Below are 18,308 nucleotides of genomic sequence, written 5' to 3' on the forward strand. Positions count from 1 at the left end.
ACATTCCTTTGTTCCTCTATCAGGATACATTTTAGATTAATCATCAGGTCTTATGACATATTGACAGAAGGATCCTGGACACATAAGTCAACCGTTAATCTATAACAGGGCATGAATCGTGCAACCGGAGGTCCTCTTTAATCTTAATCATGTATTGGGAGGGTAGGTTTGCTTACGGTCGCAAGTTGTCAGGTCACTGGGTACTTCAAATGGAACCCATTGTTTCACTTCTACATTCTCATTAGGTGGGCAGACATCTGTTCTTGGCTGTAATCCAAGTACGTGCAATAGCTCTAGTTACACATCGACTCTTGACCGGTGTCAAGTCTGAAAACTTTTACCCAGCAAGCACCTGAAATTAACCCCTTATAATATGTAGATTTCCTCAAGGGGCGGGTTTAACAGTGGGAGGGGCAAGGGTAACTGTGAGGGGCGGGGTTAACAGTGGGAGTGGCAAGGGTAACTGAGGGGCGGGGTTTACAGTGGGAGGGGCAAGGGTAACTGAGGGGTGGGGTTAACAGTGGGAGGGGCAGGAGTATCTGAGGGGCTGGGTTTACAGTGGGAGGGGCAAGGGTATCTGTGAGGGGCGGGGTTTACAGTGGGAGGGGCAAGGGTAACTGAGGGGCGGGGTTAACAGTGGGAGCGGCAAGGGTAACTGTGAGGGGCGGGGTTAACAGTGGGAGAGGCAAGGGTAACTGAGGGGCGGGGTTAGCAGTGGGAGGGGCAAGGGTAACTGTGAGGGGCGGGGTTTACAGTGGGAGGGGCAAGGGTAACTATTCACAAAGGAGGACACAAATAACCTCCCAGGAATATCGGCAAACATAGGGACTAATGAGAGGGAGGAGCTGACAGAAATTAGTATCTCTAGGGATATGGTGTTGGGTAAGTTGAGGGGACTGAAGGCCGACAAATCCCCGGGGCCTGATAAACTACATCCTAGGGTACTTAAGGAGGTGGCCCTGGAGATAGCAGATGCTCTAAGGATCATCTTCCGGAACTCCATTGACTCGGGAACAGTACCCGTGGATTGGAGGGTAGCTAATGTTACCCCAATATTTAAAAAGGGGGGTAGAGAGAAAGCAGGGAATTATAGACCAGTAAGCCTTACATCGGTTGTGGGCAAAATGCTAGAGTCCATTATTAAGGATAAAATAGCGGAGCACTTGACAAATGGGGAAAGGATCGGACAGAGTCAACATGGATTTACAAAGGGTAAATCGTGTTTGACTAATCTGCTGGAATTTTTTGAGGAAGTAACTGGTAAAATAGATGGGGGAGAGCCAGTGGATGTGGTGTACCTTGACTTCCAGAAAGCCTTCGATAAGGTTCCACACAAAAGATTATCATGCAAAATTAAGGCTCATGGGATTGGGGGCAAAGTATTAACGTGGATAGAGAACTGGCTGGCGGATAGAAAACAGAGAGTTGGAATAAACGGCTCGTTTTCGGAGTGGCAGGCAGTGACCAGCGGGGTGCCGCAAGGATCTGTCCTGGGACCCCAGCTGTTCACAATATATATAAATGATCTGGATCAGGGAATTGGATGCAATATTTCCAAATTCGCTGACGACACTAAACTAGGAGGAGGGGTGGGCTCTGATGAGGATGTCAGGAGGCTACAGTGCGATTTGGACAGGTTGGGGGAATGGGCGGATACGTGGCAGATGCACTATAATGTGGATAAATGCGAGGTTATCCACTTTGGGGGTAAAAACAGGAGGGTAGATTATTATCTAAATGGCAATAGATTGGGAGATGGGGAAGTGCAGAGGGACCTGGGTGTTCTTGTGCACCAGTCACTGAAGGAGAGCATGCAGGTGCAACAGGCGATTAAGGCGGCAAATGGTATGTTGGCCTTCATATCAAGGGGGTTCGAGTATAGGAATAGGGATACCTTACTACAGCTGTACAAGGTGCTGGTGAGACCGCATCTGGAGTATTGTGTACAGTTTTGGTCGCCCCATCTGCGGAAGGATGTTCTTGCCATGGAAAGAGTGCAGCGGCGATTCACCAGGCTGATACCTGGAATGGCGGGAATGACCTACGAGGAGAGATTGAATAGTTTGGGCTTGTACTCACTGGAGTTTAGAAGATTGAGAGGGGATCTCATCGAAACATATAAAATTATGGCAGGCCTGGACAGGCTGAATTCAGAGAGAATGTTTCCAATGGCAGGGGAGCACAGAACCAGGGGCCACAGTCTAAAAATAGCGGGCAAATCATTTAAAACAGAGATGAGGAAGAATTTCTTCACTCAAAGAGTGGTGAGCCTGTGGAATTCCCTGCCACAGAGGGCTGTGAAGGCTAATTCAATAAATATTTTCAAGAGAGAATTGGATATATTTCTGAAGGCTAAGGGGATTAAGGGTTACGGAGAAAAGGCGGGGACGGGGTACTGAACTGGTAAGATCAGCTAAGATCTCAGACGAAGATCAGCCATGATCTCATTGAATGGCGGAGCAGGCTCGAAGGGCCGAATGGCCTACTCCTGTTCCTATCTCTATGTTTCTATGAGGGGCGGGGTTAACAGTGGGAGGGGCAAGGGTAACTGTGAGGGGCGGGGTTTACAGTGGGAGGGGCAAGGGTAACTATGAGGGGCAGGGTTAACAGTGGGAGGGGCAAGGGTAACTGAGGGGCGGGGTTAACAGTGGGAGGGGCAAGGGTAACTGTGAGGGGCGGGGTTAACAGTGGGAGGGGCAAGGGTAACTGTGAGGGGCGGGGTTAACAGTGGGAGGGGCAAGGGTAACTGTGAGGGGCGGGGTTTACAGTGGGCCAATGGCCAGGAGTCCATTGGAATAGTTGAGTCTGGAGGCATGGATGAAACAAGGATGAGAATTTAAAATGCGGGGCATTTCGACTCAAACTCGTTAGATTGCCTCCATTAAAACTTGCTCCTGGTCACCGGACGGCATGTTCTGATCATCAGGGGCCTGGTTACAACCGGTCAAATCCTGGATGGTGTTTCTTCATGTGGGCAGCAATGGCTTCAACAGTGTGCCCGAATTCGATCACACTGCTCTTCCTGTAGCCGTTGTCATACTCGTATCCTCCAGCGTGCATCCCCACAAGCTCACCAGAGGAATTGAACACGGGGGAACCAGAGGCACCATGGAAGAAGCAAGTATTGTAGGTAATCCTGTCTGAACTGAGCATTCCTCTGAAAGTGTACTTCGTGATCAGTTGGAAGTGTGGATGATTGTAAACTTCCACCTCTCGTTGTGTGAGAGGGATGACGAAGCAAGTGTCGGTGGATTTGCAAACCCCTTCAGGGTGACCTATAATGTAGACCTTTCCATTCTGGGGCGGGGTGGCTGCCCTGAGTGACACACATGGTGGAAGAGCTGGTCCTTGGCCATCAGGGACCTCCAGCCTCAGCAGCGCGTAGTCAAGGTCTTGGCAGTAGGCTTCGAACCACGGACCAACTTTGTGCCAGCCACTGGTCGGATGCTCATCTTTGTAGGTGAAGCTTACCTCAGTAGAATTCTGTATTACGTCTCCCCACTCACCCTCAGGCACCCCGTCCCCTACGATCATCATCACCACATGGCAACATGTCAGAATGTAGCGGTCACCGAGGTGGAAGCAAGAGGCGGTGCCTTGATTCCCGTTGTTGTTCCATCTGACAAATCCAACCGACTCGCTCAATTGCACCAGCATCTCGTGGACCCTAATGGTAACGGCATCACTCGTGATCTTCCCAAAGTTTTCCTTGAACACTTTCCATTGCTTCCGATACTCCCGACTGCCTCTTTCCCCTCCCAAACATTCATCAACCTTCTCCTTCAGCTGGCGGAGCAGCTGGTTCCCTTCTCCTGACACATTCCTCTCCTCTTGGCTCTCGCTGGGCTCGGCACCGCCTGCCTTACTCCCTGCTTGGTACTTGTTGTTGCTCAGTTCAACTTCAAAGCGTCGGGTGTGAAGGTCATTCACGGTGAGGGTGAACTGCAGAGACGTCTGCCCTTCGAGCAGGTTCCACATATTGAGATAAATTCCGGGCAAAAACCTCTCGTCCTCGCACAGAGCCTCTCGGATAGTCTCGCCCTCAAAGGCGAAAATGCACAGGTCACATCCACCACCTCGCAGGGATTTGGACTTGATGATAAGTCTCGCTGCTGTTTTAAGTTTGCCAGCTGACTTTCCAGTGCTCCGGACGTGGAATATAACGCACTGCTTACCTGAAGAGTCGGCATTGCGATAGCATAACTTACCGCTATTTTGGTAGAATATCACTTTGAAATGGGCTTTCTGTGGCAGACATTTGCACGGCATCCCTAGGTTGACAGCACCCGTGAACTCTCTCTCCCCAATTAAGTGGAATTCCTTCCCCTTGTGTTTAACTTGTTCTTCATTGAACGCCTCGGAAGACTTCAGAACAGAAAGCAAATTCTCGTCCGGTGCCCCTCTCGCCAGGTGCTCCGTGCTGTCCCTTTGGAAACTGAACGTGAACTCTTTCACTCGGTCCTCTTCGCTGTGCTCTGCGACCTTGCCCATGGTCGCCTCTGGCTTTTTATCCGTGTCCTTTGAGGCATTTCTGGCAGACAGAGGTTCTCCCTTTTCAGTGTGGGACTTCTCACCCGGTACTGGAGTGGGAGGTTGATTTGGATCTTTCTCCTGGCGAGGAAAGGAAAGTCAAAATTCAGTGGAACTGAAATGGAACAGGAGGAGGCCATTCAGCCACTCGAGCCTGTTACAGACAGGAACTGGAGGAGGCCATTCAGCCCCTCGAACCTGTTACACAGGAACAGGAGGAGGCCATTCAGCCTATCGAGCCCCTTACATAGGAACAGAAGGAGGCCATTCACCCACTCGAGCCTCTTACATAGGAGCAGGAGGAGGCCATTCAGCCCCTCGAGCCTGTTGCACAGGAACATGAGGAGGCCATTCAGCTCCCTCGAGCCTCTTACATAGGAACAGGAGGAGGCCATTCAGCCCCCTCGAGCCTGTTACACAGGAACAGGAGGAGGCCATTCAGCTCCCTCGAGCCTCTTACATAGGAACAGGAGGAGGCCATTCAGCCCCCTCGAGCCTGTTACACAGGAACAGCAGGAGGTCATTCAGCCACTCGAGCTGGAGGAGGCCATTCAGCTCCCTCGAGCCGGAGGAGGCCCATTCAGCCCCTCTCAAGCCTGTTACACAGGAACAGGAGGAGTCCATTCAGCCCCTCGAGCTGGAGGAGGCCATTCAGCCCCTCAAGCCTCTTACATTGGAACAGGAGGAGTCCATTCAGCCCCTCGAGCTGGAGGAGGCCATTCAGCCCCTCAAGCCTCTTACATTGGAACAGGAGTAGTCCACTCAGCCCCTCGAGTCTGTTACATGGAATCAGGAGGAGGCCATTCAGTCCCACTCGAGCCTGTTACACAGGAACAGGAGGAGGCCATTAACCCACTCGAGCCTCTAACATAGGAACAGAAAGAAGCCATTCAGCCTCTCGAGCCTGGTACACAGGAACAGGAGGAGGCCATTCAGCCCGTCGAGCCTGTTACACACGAACAGGAAGAGGCCATTCATCCCCTCGAGACTGTTGCACAGGAACAGGAGAAGGCCATTCAGCCCCCTCGAGCCTATTACACAGGAACAGGAGGAGGCCATTCAGGCCCTCGAGCCTGTTACACAGGAAAAGGAGGAGGCTGTTCAGTTCCCTCGCACCTATTACACAGCAACAGGAGGAGGCTATTCAGCCGCTCGAGCCTCTTACATAGGAACAGGAGGCCATTCAGCCCCTCGAGCCTGGTACACAGGAGCTTGAGGAGGCCATTCATCCCGTTCAGCCTGTTACACAGGAACAGGAGGAGGCCATTCAGCCCCTCAAGCTTGTTACAGAGGAACAGGAGGAGGCCATTCAGCTCCCTCGAGCCTCTTACATAGGAACAGGAGGAGGCCATTCAGCCCCACTTGAGCCTGTTACACAGGAACAGAAGGAGGCCATTCAGCCCGTCGAGCCTGTTACACATGAACAGGAGGAGTCCATTCAGCCCCTCAAGCCTGTTACAGACAGGAACAGGAGGAGGCCATTCAGCCCCTCGAGACTGTTACACAGGAACAGTAGTACACCATTCAGCTCCTCGAGCCTGTTACACAGGAACAGCGGGAGGCCATTCAGCCCTGGAGCCTTTTACACCGGAACAGTAGGATGCCATTCAGCCCCACTCGAGCCTGTTACACAGGAACAGGAGGAGGCCATTCAGCCCCTCAAGCCTGTTACAGAGGAAGAGGAGGAGGCCATTCAGCTCCCTCGAGCCTCTTACATAGGAACAGGAGGATGCCATTCAGCCCCACTCGAGCCTGTTACACAGGAACAGGAGGAGGCCATTCATCCCCTCGAGCCTGTTACACAGGAACAGGAGGAGGCCATTCAGCCCCTTGCGCCTGTTACACACGAACAGGAGGAGGCCATTCAGCTACCTCGAGACCCTTAAATAGAACAGGAGGAGGCCATTCAGCTCCCTCGAGCCTGTTACACAGGAACAGGAGGAGACCCATTCAGCCTCTCTCGAGCATGCTACACAGGAACAGGAAGAGGCCCATTCAGCTCCGTCAAGCCCCTTACATAGGAACAGGAGGAGGCCATTCAGCTCCCTCAAGCCTATTACACAGGAACAGGAAGAGGCCATTCAGCCCCTCGAGCCGGTTACACAGGAACAGGAGGAGGCCATTCAGCCCCTCGAGCCTGGTACACAGGAGCGGGAGGAGGCCATTCAGCCCATGGAGCCTGTTACACAGGAAGAGGGGGAGGCCATTCAGCTCCTCGAGTCTGTTTCACAGGAACAGGGGGAGGCCATTCAGCCCTGGAGCATTTTATACTGGAACAGTAGAAGGCCATTCAGCCCCTCTCCAGCCTGTTACACAGGAACAGGAGGAGGCCATACATCCCCTTGAGCCTGTTACACAGGAACAGGAGGAGGCCATTCAGCCCATCGATCCTGTTACACAGCAACAGAAGGAGGCCAATCAGCCCCTCGAGCCTGTTACACAGGAAGAGGAGGAGGCCAATCAGCCCCTCGAGCCTGTTACACAGGAAGAGGAGGAGGCCAATCAGCCCCTCAAGTCTGTTACACAGGAACAGGAGGAGGCCATTCAGCCCCTCGAGCCTGACACTGGAGCAGGAGGAGGACATTCAGCTCCCTCGAGCCTATTACTCAGCAACAGGAGGAGGCCATTCATCTCCCTCGAGCCTGTTACACAGGAACAGCAGGAGGCCATTCGGCCCCACTGAGCCCCTTACACAGGAACAGGAGAAGGCCATTCAGCCCCTCGAGCCTGTTCCGCCCTTGAATTACATCACGGCCAAGCCTTGATACCATAAACCTTAATACCCTTGGTAACAAAAGTCTATCAACCTCAGTTTTGAAATTTTCAATTGACTCCCAGCCTTAACAGCTTTTTGGAGGACAGAGTTCTAGATTTCCACTACCCTTTCTGTTAAGAAGTGCTTCCTGACATCACCCCTGAACTACGATATGAAGGTTTAGCCCCCTTATTCTGGACTGCTCCCACCAGAGGAAATAGTTTTTCACTATATACCCTATCAACTCCTTTAATCATCTTAATCCCCTCGATTAGATCACCCCTTACTCTTCTAAACTATAGGCAGCTTTTTGATCAGGAAGAGTGCTCCTATTAAACAGTAAATCAGGAGCTGCCAAGTGGTACCCGTCAGTGTAGCACTATCACCATACGGACCAGAATGTCCCGGGTTCTACTGCCTGTCTGAGCTAATCTCACTTTAGGCTATGGTGGGGCCACTGCAATTAGTTTTAGCACCTCTGGGCTAGGGAACGGAGCAAAAACTACTACACAGTATTTACAGCACAGAAACATTCGGCCCAATTGGTCCGTCCCGGTGTTTATGCTCCACATGAGCCTCCTCCCACCCTACTTCATCTCACCCTACCATAGTAGATCCTCCTATTCCTTTCTCCCTCATGTGCTGATCTAGATCCCCCCTTAAATGCAGCTCTGGCTGAGGTGCCAAATGAGTACTTTGCACCTGTCTTCACCAAAAATCACAGTAAAGAATATGAGAACATAAGAAATAGGAGCAGGAGTCGGCCATTCGGCCCCTCGAGCCTGCTCCGCCATTCAATAAGATCATGGCTGATCTTCGACCTCAACTCCACTTTCCCGCCCGATCCCCATATCCCTTAATTCCCCATGAGTCCAAAAATCTATCGATCTCAGCCTTGAATATACTCAAAGACACTGGGTGAAAAAAGTTCTCCTCAACTCCCTCTAAACCTTCCCCCAATTACTTTAAATCTGTGCCCCCTGTTTTCTGACCCCTCTGCTAAGGGAAATAGGTCCTTCCTATCCAATCTATCGAGGCCCCTCATAATTTTATACACCTCAATAAGGTCTCCCCTCAGCCTCCTCTGTTCCAAGGAAAACAGACCCAGCCTATCCAGTCTTTCCTCAGAGCTAAGATTCTCTACTCCCAGCAACATCCTTGTAAATCTCCTCTGTACCCTCTCTAGTGCAATCACATCTTTCCTGTAATGTGGTGACCAGAACTGCACGCAGTACTCTAGCTGAGGCCTAACTAGTGTTTTATACAGTTGAACATAACCCCCCTGCTCTTGTATTCTGTGTCACGGCTAATAAAGGCAAGCATTCCGTATGCCTGCTTAACCACCTTATCTACCTGGCCTGCTACCTTCAGGGATCTGTGGACATGCACTCCAAGGTCCCTTTGTTCCTCTACACTACTCAGTGTCCTACCATTTAATGTGTATTCCCTTGCCTTGTTAGCCCGCCCCAGATGCATTACCTCACACTTCTCCAGATTGAAGTTCATTTGCCACTGTTCTGCCCACCTGACCAGTCCATTGATATCTTCCTGCAGTCTACAGCTTCCTTCTTCATTATCAACCACACAGCCAATTTTTGTATCGTCTGCAAATTTCTTAATCATACTTCCTACATTCAAGTCCAAATCATCGATATATACCACAAAAAGCAAGGGGCCCAGTACTGAGCCCTGCGGAACCCCACTGGAAACAGCCTTCCAGTCACAAAAACACCCATCAACCATTCCCCCTTCAATAGACTCTGGAACAGTACCCATGGATTGGAGGGTAGCTAATGTTACCCCACTATTCAAAAAAGGTGGTAGAGAAAAGGCGGGGAATTATAGACCGGTAAGCCTGACATCGGTAGTGGGGAAAATGCTAGAGTCCATTATAAAAGATGTAATAGCAGAGCACTTGGAAAACAGTGACAGGATCGGACAAAGTCAACATGGATTTACAAAAGGTAAATCGTGCTTGACTAATCCACTGGAATTTTTTGAGGATGTAACTGGTAAAATAGATAAGGGAGAACCAGTGGATGTGGTGTATTTGGAATTTCAGAAGGCTTTCGATAAGGTCCCACATAAGAGATTAGCGTGCAAAATTAAGGCACATGGGATTGGGGGCAAGGTATTGACTTGGATAGAGAACTGGTTGACAGATAGAAAGGAAAGAGTTGGAATAAACGGGTCATTTTCCGAGTGGCAGGCAGTGACTAGTGGGGTACCGCAAGGTTTGGTCCTAGGACCCCAGCTGTTCACAATATATATTAATGATCTGGACGAGGGAATTGAATGTAATATCTCCAAATTTGCAGACGACACAAAGCTGGGTGGGAGGGTATGCTGTGAGGAGGATGTCGTGAAACTCCAGTACGATTTGGACAGGTGGGTGATTGGGCAGAAACATGACAAATGCACTATAATGTGGATAAATTTGAGGTTATCCACTTTGGTGGCAAAAACAGGAAGGCAGATTATTATTTGAATGGCAATAGGTTGGGAGAAGGGGAAGTGCAAAGAGACCTGGGTGTCCTTGTGCACCGAGATAGAGTCCATATTTTCAGCCTGTGCTCAGGACACAGCAGACCAGCTGTGTCTTTATGCATCTCTCCACTTCACCTGATGAAGGAGCAGCGCTCCGAAAGCTTGTGATTTCAAATAAAACTGTTGGATTATAACCTGGTGTTGTGTGACTTCTTACATTTGTCCACCCCAGTCCAACTCCGGCATCTCCACACCTTGAGTATTGTGTGCAGTTTTGGTCACCTTATCTGAGGAAGGATGTTCTTGCCATGGAAGGAGTGCAGCGAAGATTCACCAGGCTGATACCTGGGATGGCAGGAATGACATATGAGGAGAGATTGTGTCGATTGAGCTTATACTCACTGGAGTTTAGAAGATTGAGAGGGGATCTCATCGAAACCTATAAAATTCTGACAGGACTAGACAGACTAGATGCAGGAAGGATGTTCCCGATGGTCGGGGAGTCCAGAACCAGGGGTCACAGTCTAAGGATAAGGGGTAAGCCATTTAGGACTGAGATGAGGAGGAATTTCTTCACCCAGAGAGTGGTGAACCTGTGGAATTCTCTGTCACAGAAGGCAGTTGAGGCCAATTCATTAAATATATTCAAGAAGGAGTTAGATATATTTCTTAAGGCTAAAGGGATCAAGGGATATGGGGAGAAGGCAGGGACAGGGTACTGAATTTGGATGATCAGCCATGATCTCATTGAATGGCGGAGCAGGCTCGAGGGGCCGAATGGCCTACTCCTGCTCCTATCTTCTATGTTTCTATGTTTCCTGCCTCTGAGCCAATTTCGGTTCCAACTTGCCACTTTGCCTTGGATCCCATGGGCTTTTACTTTTGTGACCAGTCTGCCATGCGGGACCTTGTCAAAAGCCTTGCTCAGGTCGGTTTGATTAACTTGATTGAGTTCTTTGATGAAGTAATGGAGAGGGTCAATGAGGGTAGTGCGGTTGATGTTGTGTATATGGACATTCAAATGCATTTGATAAAGTACCGCATATTCGACTTGGTCACAAAATTGAAGCCCATGGGATAAAAGGGGCAGTGACTGCGAGGATACAAAGTTAGTTAAGTGAAAGAAAGCAGATTGCAGCGGTGAACGGTTGTTTTTCAGACTGGAGGGAAGTGTGCAGTGGTGTCCCCCAGGGATCGGTATCGGGACCACTGCTCTTTTTGATGTATATTAATGACCTGGACCTGGGTATACAGAGCAGAATTTCAAGGTTTGCAGATGAAACGAAATTCAGAAATGTAGTACAGGTAGACTATCCTTTATCCGAAAACCTCGGGACCAGCCGTGTTTCGGTTTTAGGAAAATTTCGGATTTCGGAAGGTGCGCGAAAACACTTCGGTTTTCAGAGGTAATTCGGTTTTCGGGAGTGCGGATAAAGGATACACTGGCCTAGAAATTCAGTGCCCTTAGCACCGATTTTGCGGCGCTAGAGGGCCTAGCGCTGCAATTGGCGCCGGTTCCTAAATTGCCTGGGGCCCTTCCGCGGCGGTAGACCGGTAGCGCTGCGCCGCCACCGATGACATCATCGGTGTGCGCAGCGTCCTGGTTGCCGTGGTAACCCGGCCCCAAGCCGAAATTCAGTTGCGGCCGCCTCGCCAGTGGCAGCCGCAACTAAGACTCCGGCAAACGAGTGTTGCCGGAGTCTGCGCCGGCGCTTTAAGGAGGCGCGGCGGCCGGCCGCTTTCCCGCCGGCCGCCTGCCCGCAGCTCCCTCCCCGGACTTCTCCCCCCCCCCCCCCCCCCGGAACAGATGCAAGCCCGGCACTTGTCCGAGGTGCCGGGCTCATTTTTGCAGAGATTTGCGCGGGCCGCGGCCGGGTGCAGGCAGCTCCTCCTTAACGGAAGGAGGAGGCCTGCACTTCCCGAGCCTGCCGCACCGCAGCGTGCGCCGCAGCGCCGGAATAGCGCCGCAATGCGGCGCGTTGCGCCAGTTTTCAGGCGCTAAAACCCTTCAGTAACGCCAGCAGCCGTTTGGGCGCGGCGCTACTGAATTTTTGGCGCCCGCAAAGGGACTTAGCGCCGGCGCTAACTTCCGGCGCTAAAGCCCTGGCGCAGCGCAAACTCAATTTCTAGGCCACTATCCCTTATCCGAAAGGGTGGGATAAATAATCGGCCGGGGGGTCGGGGGTGGGGGTCGGCGGGGGTCGTGGTCGTGCGCATTTCGGTTTTCAGAAGTCATGCTTTGCTCCACTTTCGGCTTTCAGAGGTTTTCTGGTTTCGGGTGTGCGGATAAAGGCTGGTACACTTACGCTGAGCGATTTCGGTTCTCAGAAGTGCGGAATAATGCTACACTATCCTTTATCCGGCTAGGCCTGTAAGTCGTGCGCCACTCTGGTCATGTCGTGCGCACGACTTACGCTGACCGAAAAAACCTTTGGTTTTTGAGGGTTTCGGTTTTCGGAAGTCCGGATAAAGGGTAGTCTACCTGTATACAGTGAGGAGAGTAACAGACTTCAGGAGGACACAGACAGGCTGGTGAAATGGGCAGACACATGGCAGGTGAAATTTAACACAGTGAAGTATGAAGTGATTTAGTTTGGTAGGAAAAATGAGGAGATGCAATATAAACTAAATGGTGCAATTTGAAAGGGGCTGCAGGAACAGAGAGCCCTGGGGGTGTATAAGAACATAAGAAATAGGAGCAGGAGTCGGCCATTCGGCCCCTCGAGCCTGTTCCGCCATTCAATAAGATCATGGCTGATCTTCTAACTCAACTCCACCTTCCCGCCCTATTCCCATATCCCTCGATTCCCTTCATAATCAAAAATCTATCGATCTCTGTCTTGAATATACTCAACGACTGAGCCTCCACAGCCCTCTGGGGTAGAGAATTCCAAAGATTCACTGCCCTCGGAGTGAAGAAATTCCTCCTCATCTCAGTCCTCAATGGCCGACCCCTTATTCTGAGACTGTGACCCCTGGTTCTAGACTCCCCAGCCAGGGGGAAACATCCTCTCAGCATCTACCCTGTCAATCCCCCTCAGAATCTTGTATGTTTCAATGAGATCACCTCTCATTCTTCCAAACTCTAGAGAATATAGGCCTAGTCTACTCAATCTCTCCCCATAGGACAATCCCCCATCCCAGGAACCAGTCTGGTGAACCTTCGGTGCACTCCCTCTATGGCAAGTATATCCTTCCTTAGGTAAGGAGACCAGAACTGTACACAATACTCCAGGTGTGGTCTCACCAGGGCCCTATATAATTGCAGTAAGACATCTTGGCCTAGAAATTCAGTTGTTAGCGCCAGCCGCTAATGCCTTAAGAGGGCGAGAAGTGGGGCGCAAAGTGGCTAGCGCCCGGGCGTGGCGCGATCTGCGCCTGTCGCGAACTTCAGTCAAGATTTAATGGCGGCACAAACCCGCAGTGCCCGCTCAGCTGCGCGCGCAGATCCTGACGTCATTTCATGGTGCAACGCCCTTGGTGCGCCCCGAACCGGAACTTCAGTGGCGCCCCCCTTCTTTGCGCCTGGCGCTCCCAGCGACTGGTAGAGGGGAACGGTTCCCAGTCGCTGTGGGGCGCGGGGGGCGCTATTTAAAGGAGACTCCTCCTGCATTATAAGTGGCAGCAATTTTGTGCCAATCCTTCTGTGTGAGAGAGAGAGATTTGGAGAGAGACAAAGGAAGAGAGCTTTCTGCTTTGACTCAGTGCTCGCACAGGTACTTCTGGCTTCAGGCCAGAGCTTTGCACTTGGATTTCACTTTCAGTGCCATAGCCTAGAGTCGCCACATATAATGGGGGCTGCAATGGGTGGAAACGTTGGCTTTCTGCATTGCATTCAAAGGGCTCAGAGACGCCATGAGAGAGTGCCAATCATGGCCAGACGGAGAAGGGCCAACAGGCGTCGGCACAGGAGGCCTTTCCAACCCAGGGTATACCGCCAGCAGTTCTCATATCTCAACATGTCTGAGGAGCAGTGTGTTCGGAGGCTGCGATTCAGAAGGGAGGTGGTCACTGAGATCTGCCACCTGCTTCGCAGAGATCTGCAGCCACAGCTGAGGAGCAGGCCGTCTCTGTCGGTGGCAGTGAAAGTGACGGTGGCTCTCAACTTCGATGCCACTGGCTCCTTCCAATCCGCTACTGGGGACATTGCCAACATCTCCCAGTTCGCGGTACATTGCTGCATCCGCCAGGTGAACAATGCCCTTTTCAGAAGGAGACGTCAGTACATCTCCTTCCCCATGACCATGGACAAGCAGCAAGAGCGTGCAATGCGATTTGGAAGAATAGTGGGCTTCCCCATGGTCCAGGGTGTAGAACTGATGAACCAGCAATGGTCAGGCCTTGCTTCAGGGCTGCAGTGTGCAGGGCAAGGCAGCCAAACAAGTCGACCCTCCCCCTTTAAGAGCTGACCGGCGCCAGCGTGTCTGCCTTCAATCAGCAACTCGCTGCACCTGCGCTGTGCCCGCCCTTGGTGGTAGCACCCCGGATCGCCGGCTTAGCACTTCATGAAAGTCTTGCATCGCCTGCTTTAGCGCAGCAGCAACCTCTTGGGGCGATGCAACTGAATATCGGCGAAGGTGGCGCTAAGTTGCGCCGGGCGCAAAATTTAGCGAACGCCCGGCTATAGCACCCCAAATGTGGCTATACTGAATTTCTAGGCCCTTTACTCTTATACTCAAATCCTCTTGTAATAAATATATGCACACGAGTCTTTGACGGTGGCAGGACAAGTTGAGAAGACTGTTCAAAAGACATACAGGATTCTTGACTTCATAAATAAAGGCTTAGAGTACAAAAGCAAGGAAGTTATGCTAAACCTTTATAAAACACTGGCTGGTCCCCATGGAGTATTGTGGCCAATGAGTTTTTACAAGTAACTGCAGTGAAGGTGACTTTCAGAAAGCAACGTACATTATTTTTTCTGCAGTGGTGCCTTTTGGATTTCCTGCGTTGTTTCGAAGGCATGTTTCCGTTTCACTGGTTATCTGTGGAATAATGACAGATGGTAATTGTCATAAATCGCAACTTCTACAAGTACTACTGAACGGCCAGCTGAGGGCGCCACCCGAGGAGTATAAATACTCAGGCGTGGGCCCACCTTGGCCAGAGACAGTCTGGAAACAGGAAGTTAGTGACTACTAACTAGACCTCCATGTTTTGTTACAAGTCGATTAAAGCCTTGCTTTATGTACAGCCAAGTGCGTAGTGAGTCTTTATTACGTCGGTAATATCCCTGAAAGACAATGATTAGTAAGCATGAATAATATACAGTGAGATGGTGGTCAGAGATGAACTTATGTAGACCTTTATAGGAAGGAACACAGGAACAGGTGAAGGGATATTTACTAGTCCTAGCCCCTTTAGGGCTACCCCGGATCAGGCATATTTCTCAAGACGTTCACTTTCAACTAAAGTTTGAAGTAGCTGAATTCTAAAGATGCTTAATTGGGCCTAAAGGTCGGGACTATCTCTCCCTTAAGGAAAGGAACAACCCGAGAATGTTACCATCCTCCAGATAGCACTTTTAATAAGTTTAGCCAGATTGTAACTTCCGGATATTGTGAGGGTCTGGAATACCCCCCAGAATTCTGCAACTCCTCACCAAGGAGTATTACAGTTCTTAAAGGTTTCTTATACAGGATATACATCAATATCAAAATACCTTTGATCCCCGAGGTACAAAGAGTGGAGACTACAGAGCCGCCTCTGAAGCCGAGAATCGCTTTGCCCGATTAAAGCGAGTCAATATCCCATTTGAGAGTTTGATATTTATACCCTTTTCCAGTGGTATTTCCTTTAAGGTTTTCTGCTGATGCAAGTTAAATATCCCTGTTCATTTTTCTGCCGACCTCTGCAGTTCTTACTGCCACATCAGCCAGAATCTTGTCTCATCTCCAGGTGTTCTAGGATCACCGTATAAAAACGGTGTGAAAGGCAGGTATTCCTTATTTTGTGTCATCTTTACGAGGTTTAAATTAGAACACCTTATCCAGGGTGAACCATTGTTTTGTTCCCAAAGGTTCAGCCTGTCAGAGCCATGCACCTTCTGTTTCAATAAGGTTATTTATTCAGGGTCAACAACTGTCTTATCTCAATAGCCAGAATCCTTTCACAGCTATTTCATAGTTAGGTTTCTAAATTTCCAAACCCAGTTTGTCCAGTTTTAGTAAGGCCAGAATTCTTTCATAAGATAGTGTATTTTTCTGAACAGGTGATATGGCTTATTCCTTCACACAGGAGGAAGCCATTCAGCCCCTCGAGCCAGTTACACAGGAATAGAAAGAGGCCATTCAGCCCCTCGAGCCTTTTACACAGGAACAGGAGGCAGTTCAGCCCATCGAGCCTGTTACACAGGAACAGGAGGAGGCCATTCAGCCCCTCGAGCCTGTTACACAGGAACAGGAGAATGCCATTCAGTCCCTTCAGCCTGTTAAACAGGAACAGCAGGAGGCCATTCAGCCCCTCGAGCCTGTTACACAGGAACAGGAGGAGGCCATTCAGCCCCTCGAGCCTGTTACACCAGAACAGGAGGCCAACTCCTGCTCCTATTTCTTTTGTTCTTAGGACTTCCCTGGTGTCTCCAGAAATTTAAGATTAATCTCCATTGTGAATGGCTTCCCTCTCCTCGGGCACTGCCCGATGCCCCTTTAACACCGCCATTATCACTCTACTTCTCAAAGAAGGCCCACCTTGTCCATTTCAGGCTTGCCTCCTTCTGCCCTTGAGGATAAGCCCCTTTGTAGGAGGCTGTAGATAAAGTCAGACCTAAGAAGATAAGACATAGGTGCAGGAGTCGGCCATTCGGCCCCTTGAGCCTGCTCCACCATTCAATGAGATCATGGCTGAACTTCGACCTCAACTACACTTTCCCGCCTTTATCCCCATATCCCTCGATTCCCCTAGAGTCCAAAAATCTGTCGATCTCAGCCTTGAATAGACTCAATGACTGAGCCTCCACAGCCCTCTGGGGTAGAGAATTCCAAAGATTCACCGCCCTCTGAGTGAAGAAATTTCTCCTCATCGCAGTCCTAAATGGGCTTATCCTGAAACCAAGGGCTAGAAATAGCGCACCAATTAACGCCTAAAGAGGCCGAGAAGTGGGGCACTAGCCAATTTCCGGGTGGGCGCAGGGCGCCTAGCGCTTCACCCCATATTGAGCATGCATTTAGCGCCAGCGCGAAATCTTAGCGCCCGCTCATGGGCGCAGGCAGATTATGACGTCATTTGAGTGTGCAATGCCTTTTGGGTGCCCCGGACCGGAAATTCAGTGGCGCCCCCCTCCGTAGTGCCTGGCGCTAATAGTGACAGCTTACCTGGAACCTTACCAAGTCGCCCTCGGGCTGGAGGAGCGTTATTTAAAGGGGACTGGTGTGGTTTAAAAGTGGCAGCCATTTTTAGAGCACAACTTCCTCGAGAGCTACAAAGAGTTGCTGAGCTGCACACTGAGAGCCATTTGACCACTGAGCCAGCGCAGGTAGATGAACTTCAGCCTTCTGACCATCACCTTGCTGTTGGTGAGCCATGACAACGGGGAACCTTCCTGTGGGCACTTATTATGGGGGCTGCATTGGAGGGGAACGACCTGCTGCTGAATCATCTGGAAAGGGCACTGAGACGCTGGGAGAGGGGGCGGGCATGGCCAGACGGAGGAGGGCCAACAGACGTCGCCACACCAGACCTTACGCTGCCAGGGTTTTCCGACAGCACTTTTCCTACATGAACATGTTGGAGGAGCAGTGTGTCAGAAGGCTGCGATTTAGAAAGGAGGTGGTGACTGAGCTGTGCCACCTGCTTCGGCCAGATCTGCAGCCTCAGATAAGGTGCAGGACATCTCTGTCGGTGGCTGTGAAGATGGCTGTTGCCCTGAACTTCTACGCGAGCGGCTCTTCTCAGGCTGCGTGTCAGAGGCTGATCGGAAGTAGCTTCTAGGCCCCTCTCATGGAATGCTTGCTGCCATTCCAAGAACAGGAATGGAACCGGTCTGATACCCCCAAGCCTGTGAAGGGCAAGATGCATGTAAATAGCAGACATGGCCATTGTAAATGAAGAAAGTGTTTCATTACACAAAATGTGGTTCCTTCAAACATGAGAAAGCTATGGCAACAGAAAGCAAAACTAATACACTGACACATAACTGACTCTCACACCCGGGAGACTGTCCAAAACATAAATCACATTCCGACCATCTTCCTTGGCCTTGATTTCACTGCGCCAACCAAAGCATCCAATGCCCCATCAGTGAGGTGTTCCGCCCTCTGCCTCACCCTTTCCATGTCTTGCTAGGCTGGTGCGCCACAGGTAGGCTCCCACCGATTTGAAGGCCGACAAGGCAGTGTGTCTGGTGATGCCAATTGACCTGCCCCTTTAAGAGCTGGCCGGCGCCAGTGTGTCTCAGGGAAAGTGATTATTGACAGCACCCTCGCTGCGCCCCGCCGCCGCGAAATTGGGTTGCGCCGCCGGGTTAGCGCCTTAGGAGTCTCGTGCAGCGCCTGATTTAGCGCCGCAATCACCTTCAGGGGCGCTGCAACCCAATATC

At 50.8% G+C, this 18,308-nt stretch overlaps 1 protein-coding gene across 1 annotated transcript in view; it reads right to left on the reverse strand.

The window, feature by feature from the left end:
* Window positions 1–2,288: 2,288 nt before the first annotated feature.
* LOC147092180 (serine protease FAM111A-like) overlaps window positions 2,289–18,308 on the reverse strand; it is a 54,907-nt gene continuing 38,887 nt past the window's right edge. Inside the window, 3 exon segments of the mRNA XM_085975866.1 lie at window positions 2,289–2,943; window positions 2,945–4,611; window positions 14,684–14,757. Of these exon segments, the coding sequence (XP_085831992.1) occupies window positions 2,868–2,943; window positions 2,945–4,611; window positions 14,684–14,737 (1,797 nt within the window). The 5' untranslated portion in view covers window positions 14,738–14,757 and the 3' untranslated portion in view covers window positions 2,289–2,867.

This window comes from Somniosus microcephalus, unplaced genomic scaffold (genome assembly GCF_052327205.1).
Source record: "Somniosus microcephalus isolate GS21.2 unplaced genomic scaffold, FLI_Smic_1.0 unresolved_chr2, whole genome shotgun sequence".
NCBI lineage: Eukaryota > Metazoa > Chordata > Chondrichthyes > Squaliformes > Somniosidae > Somniosus > Somniosus microcephalus.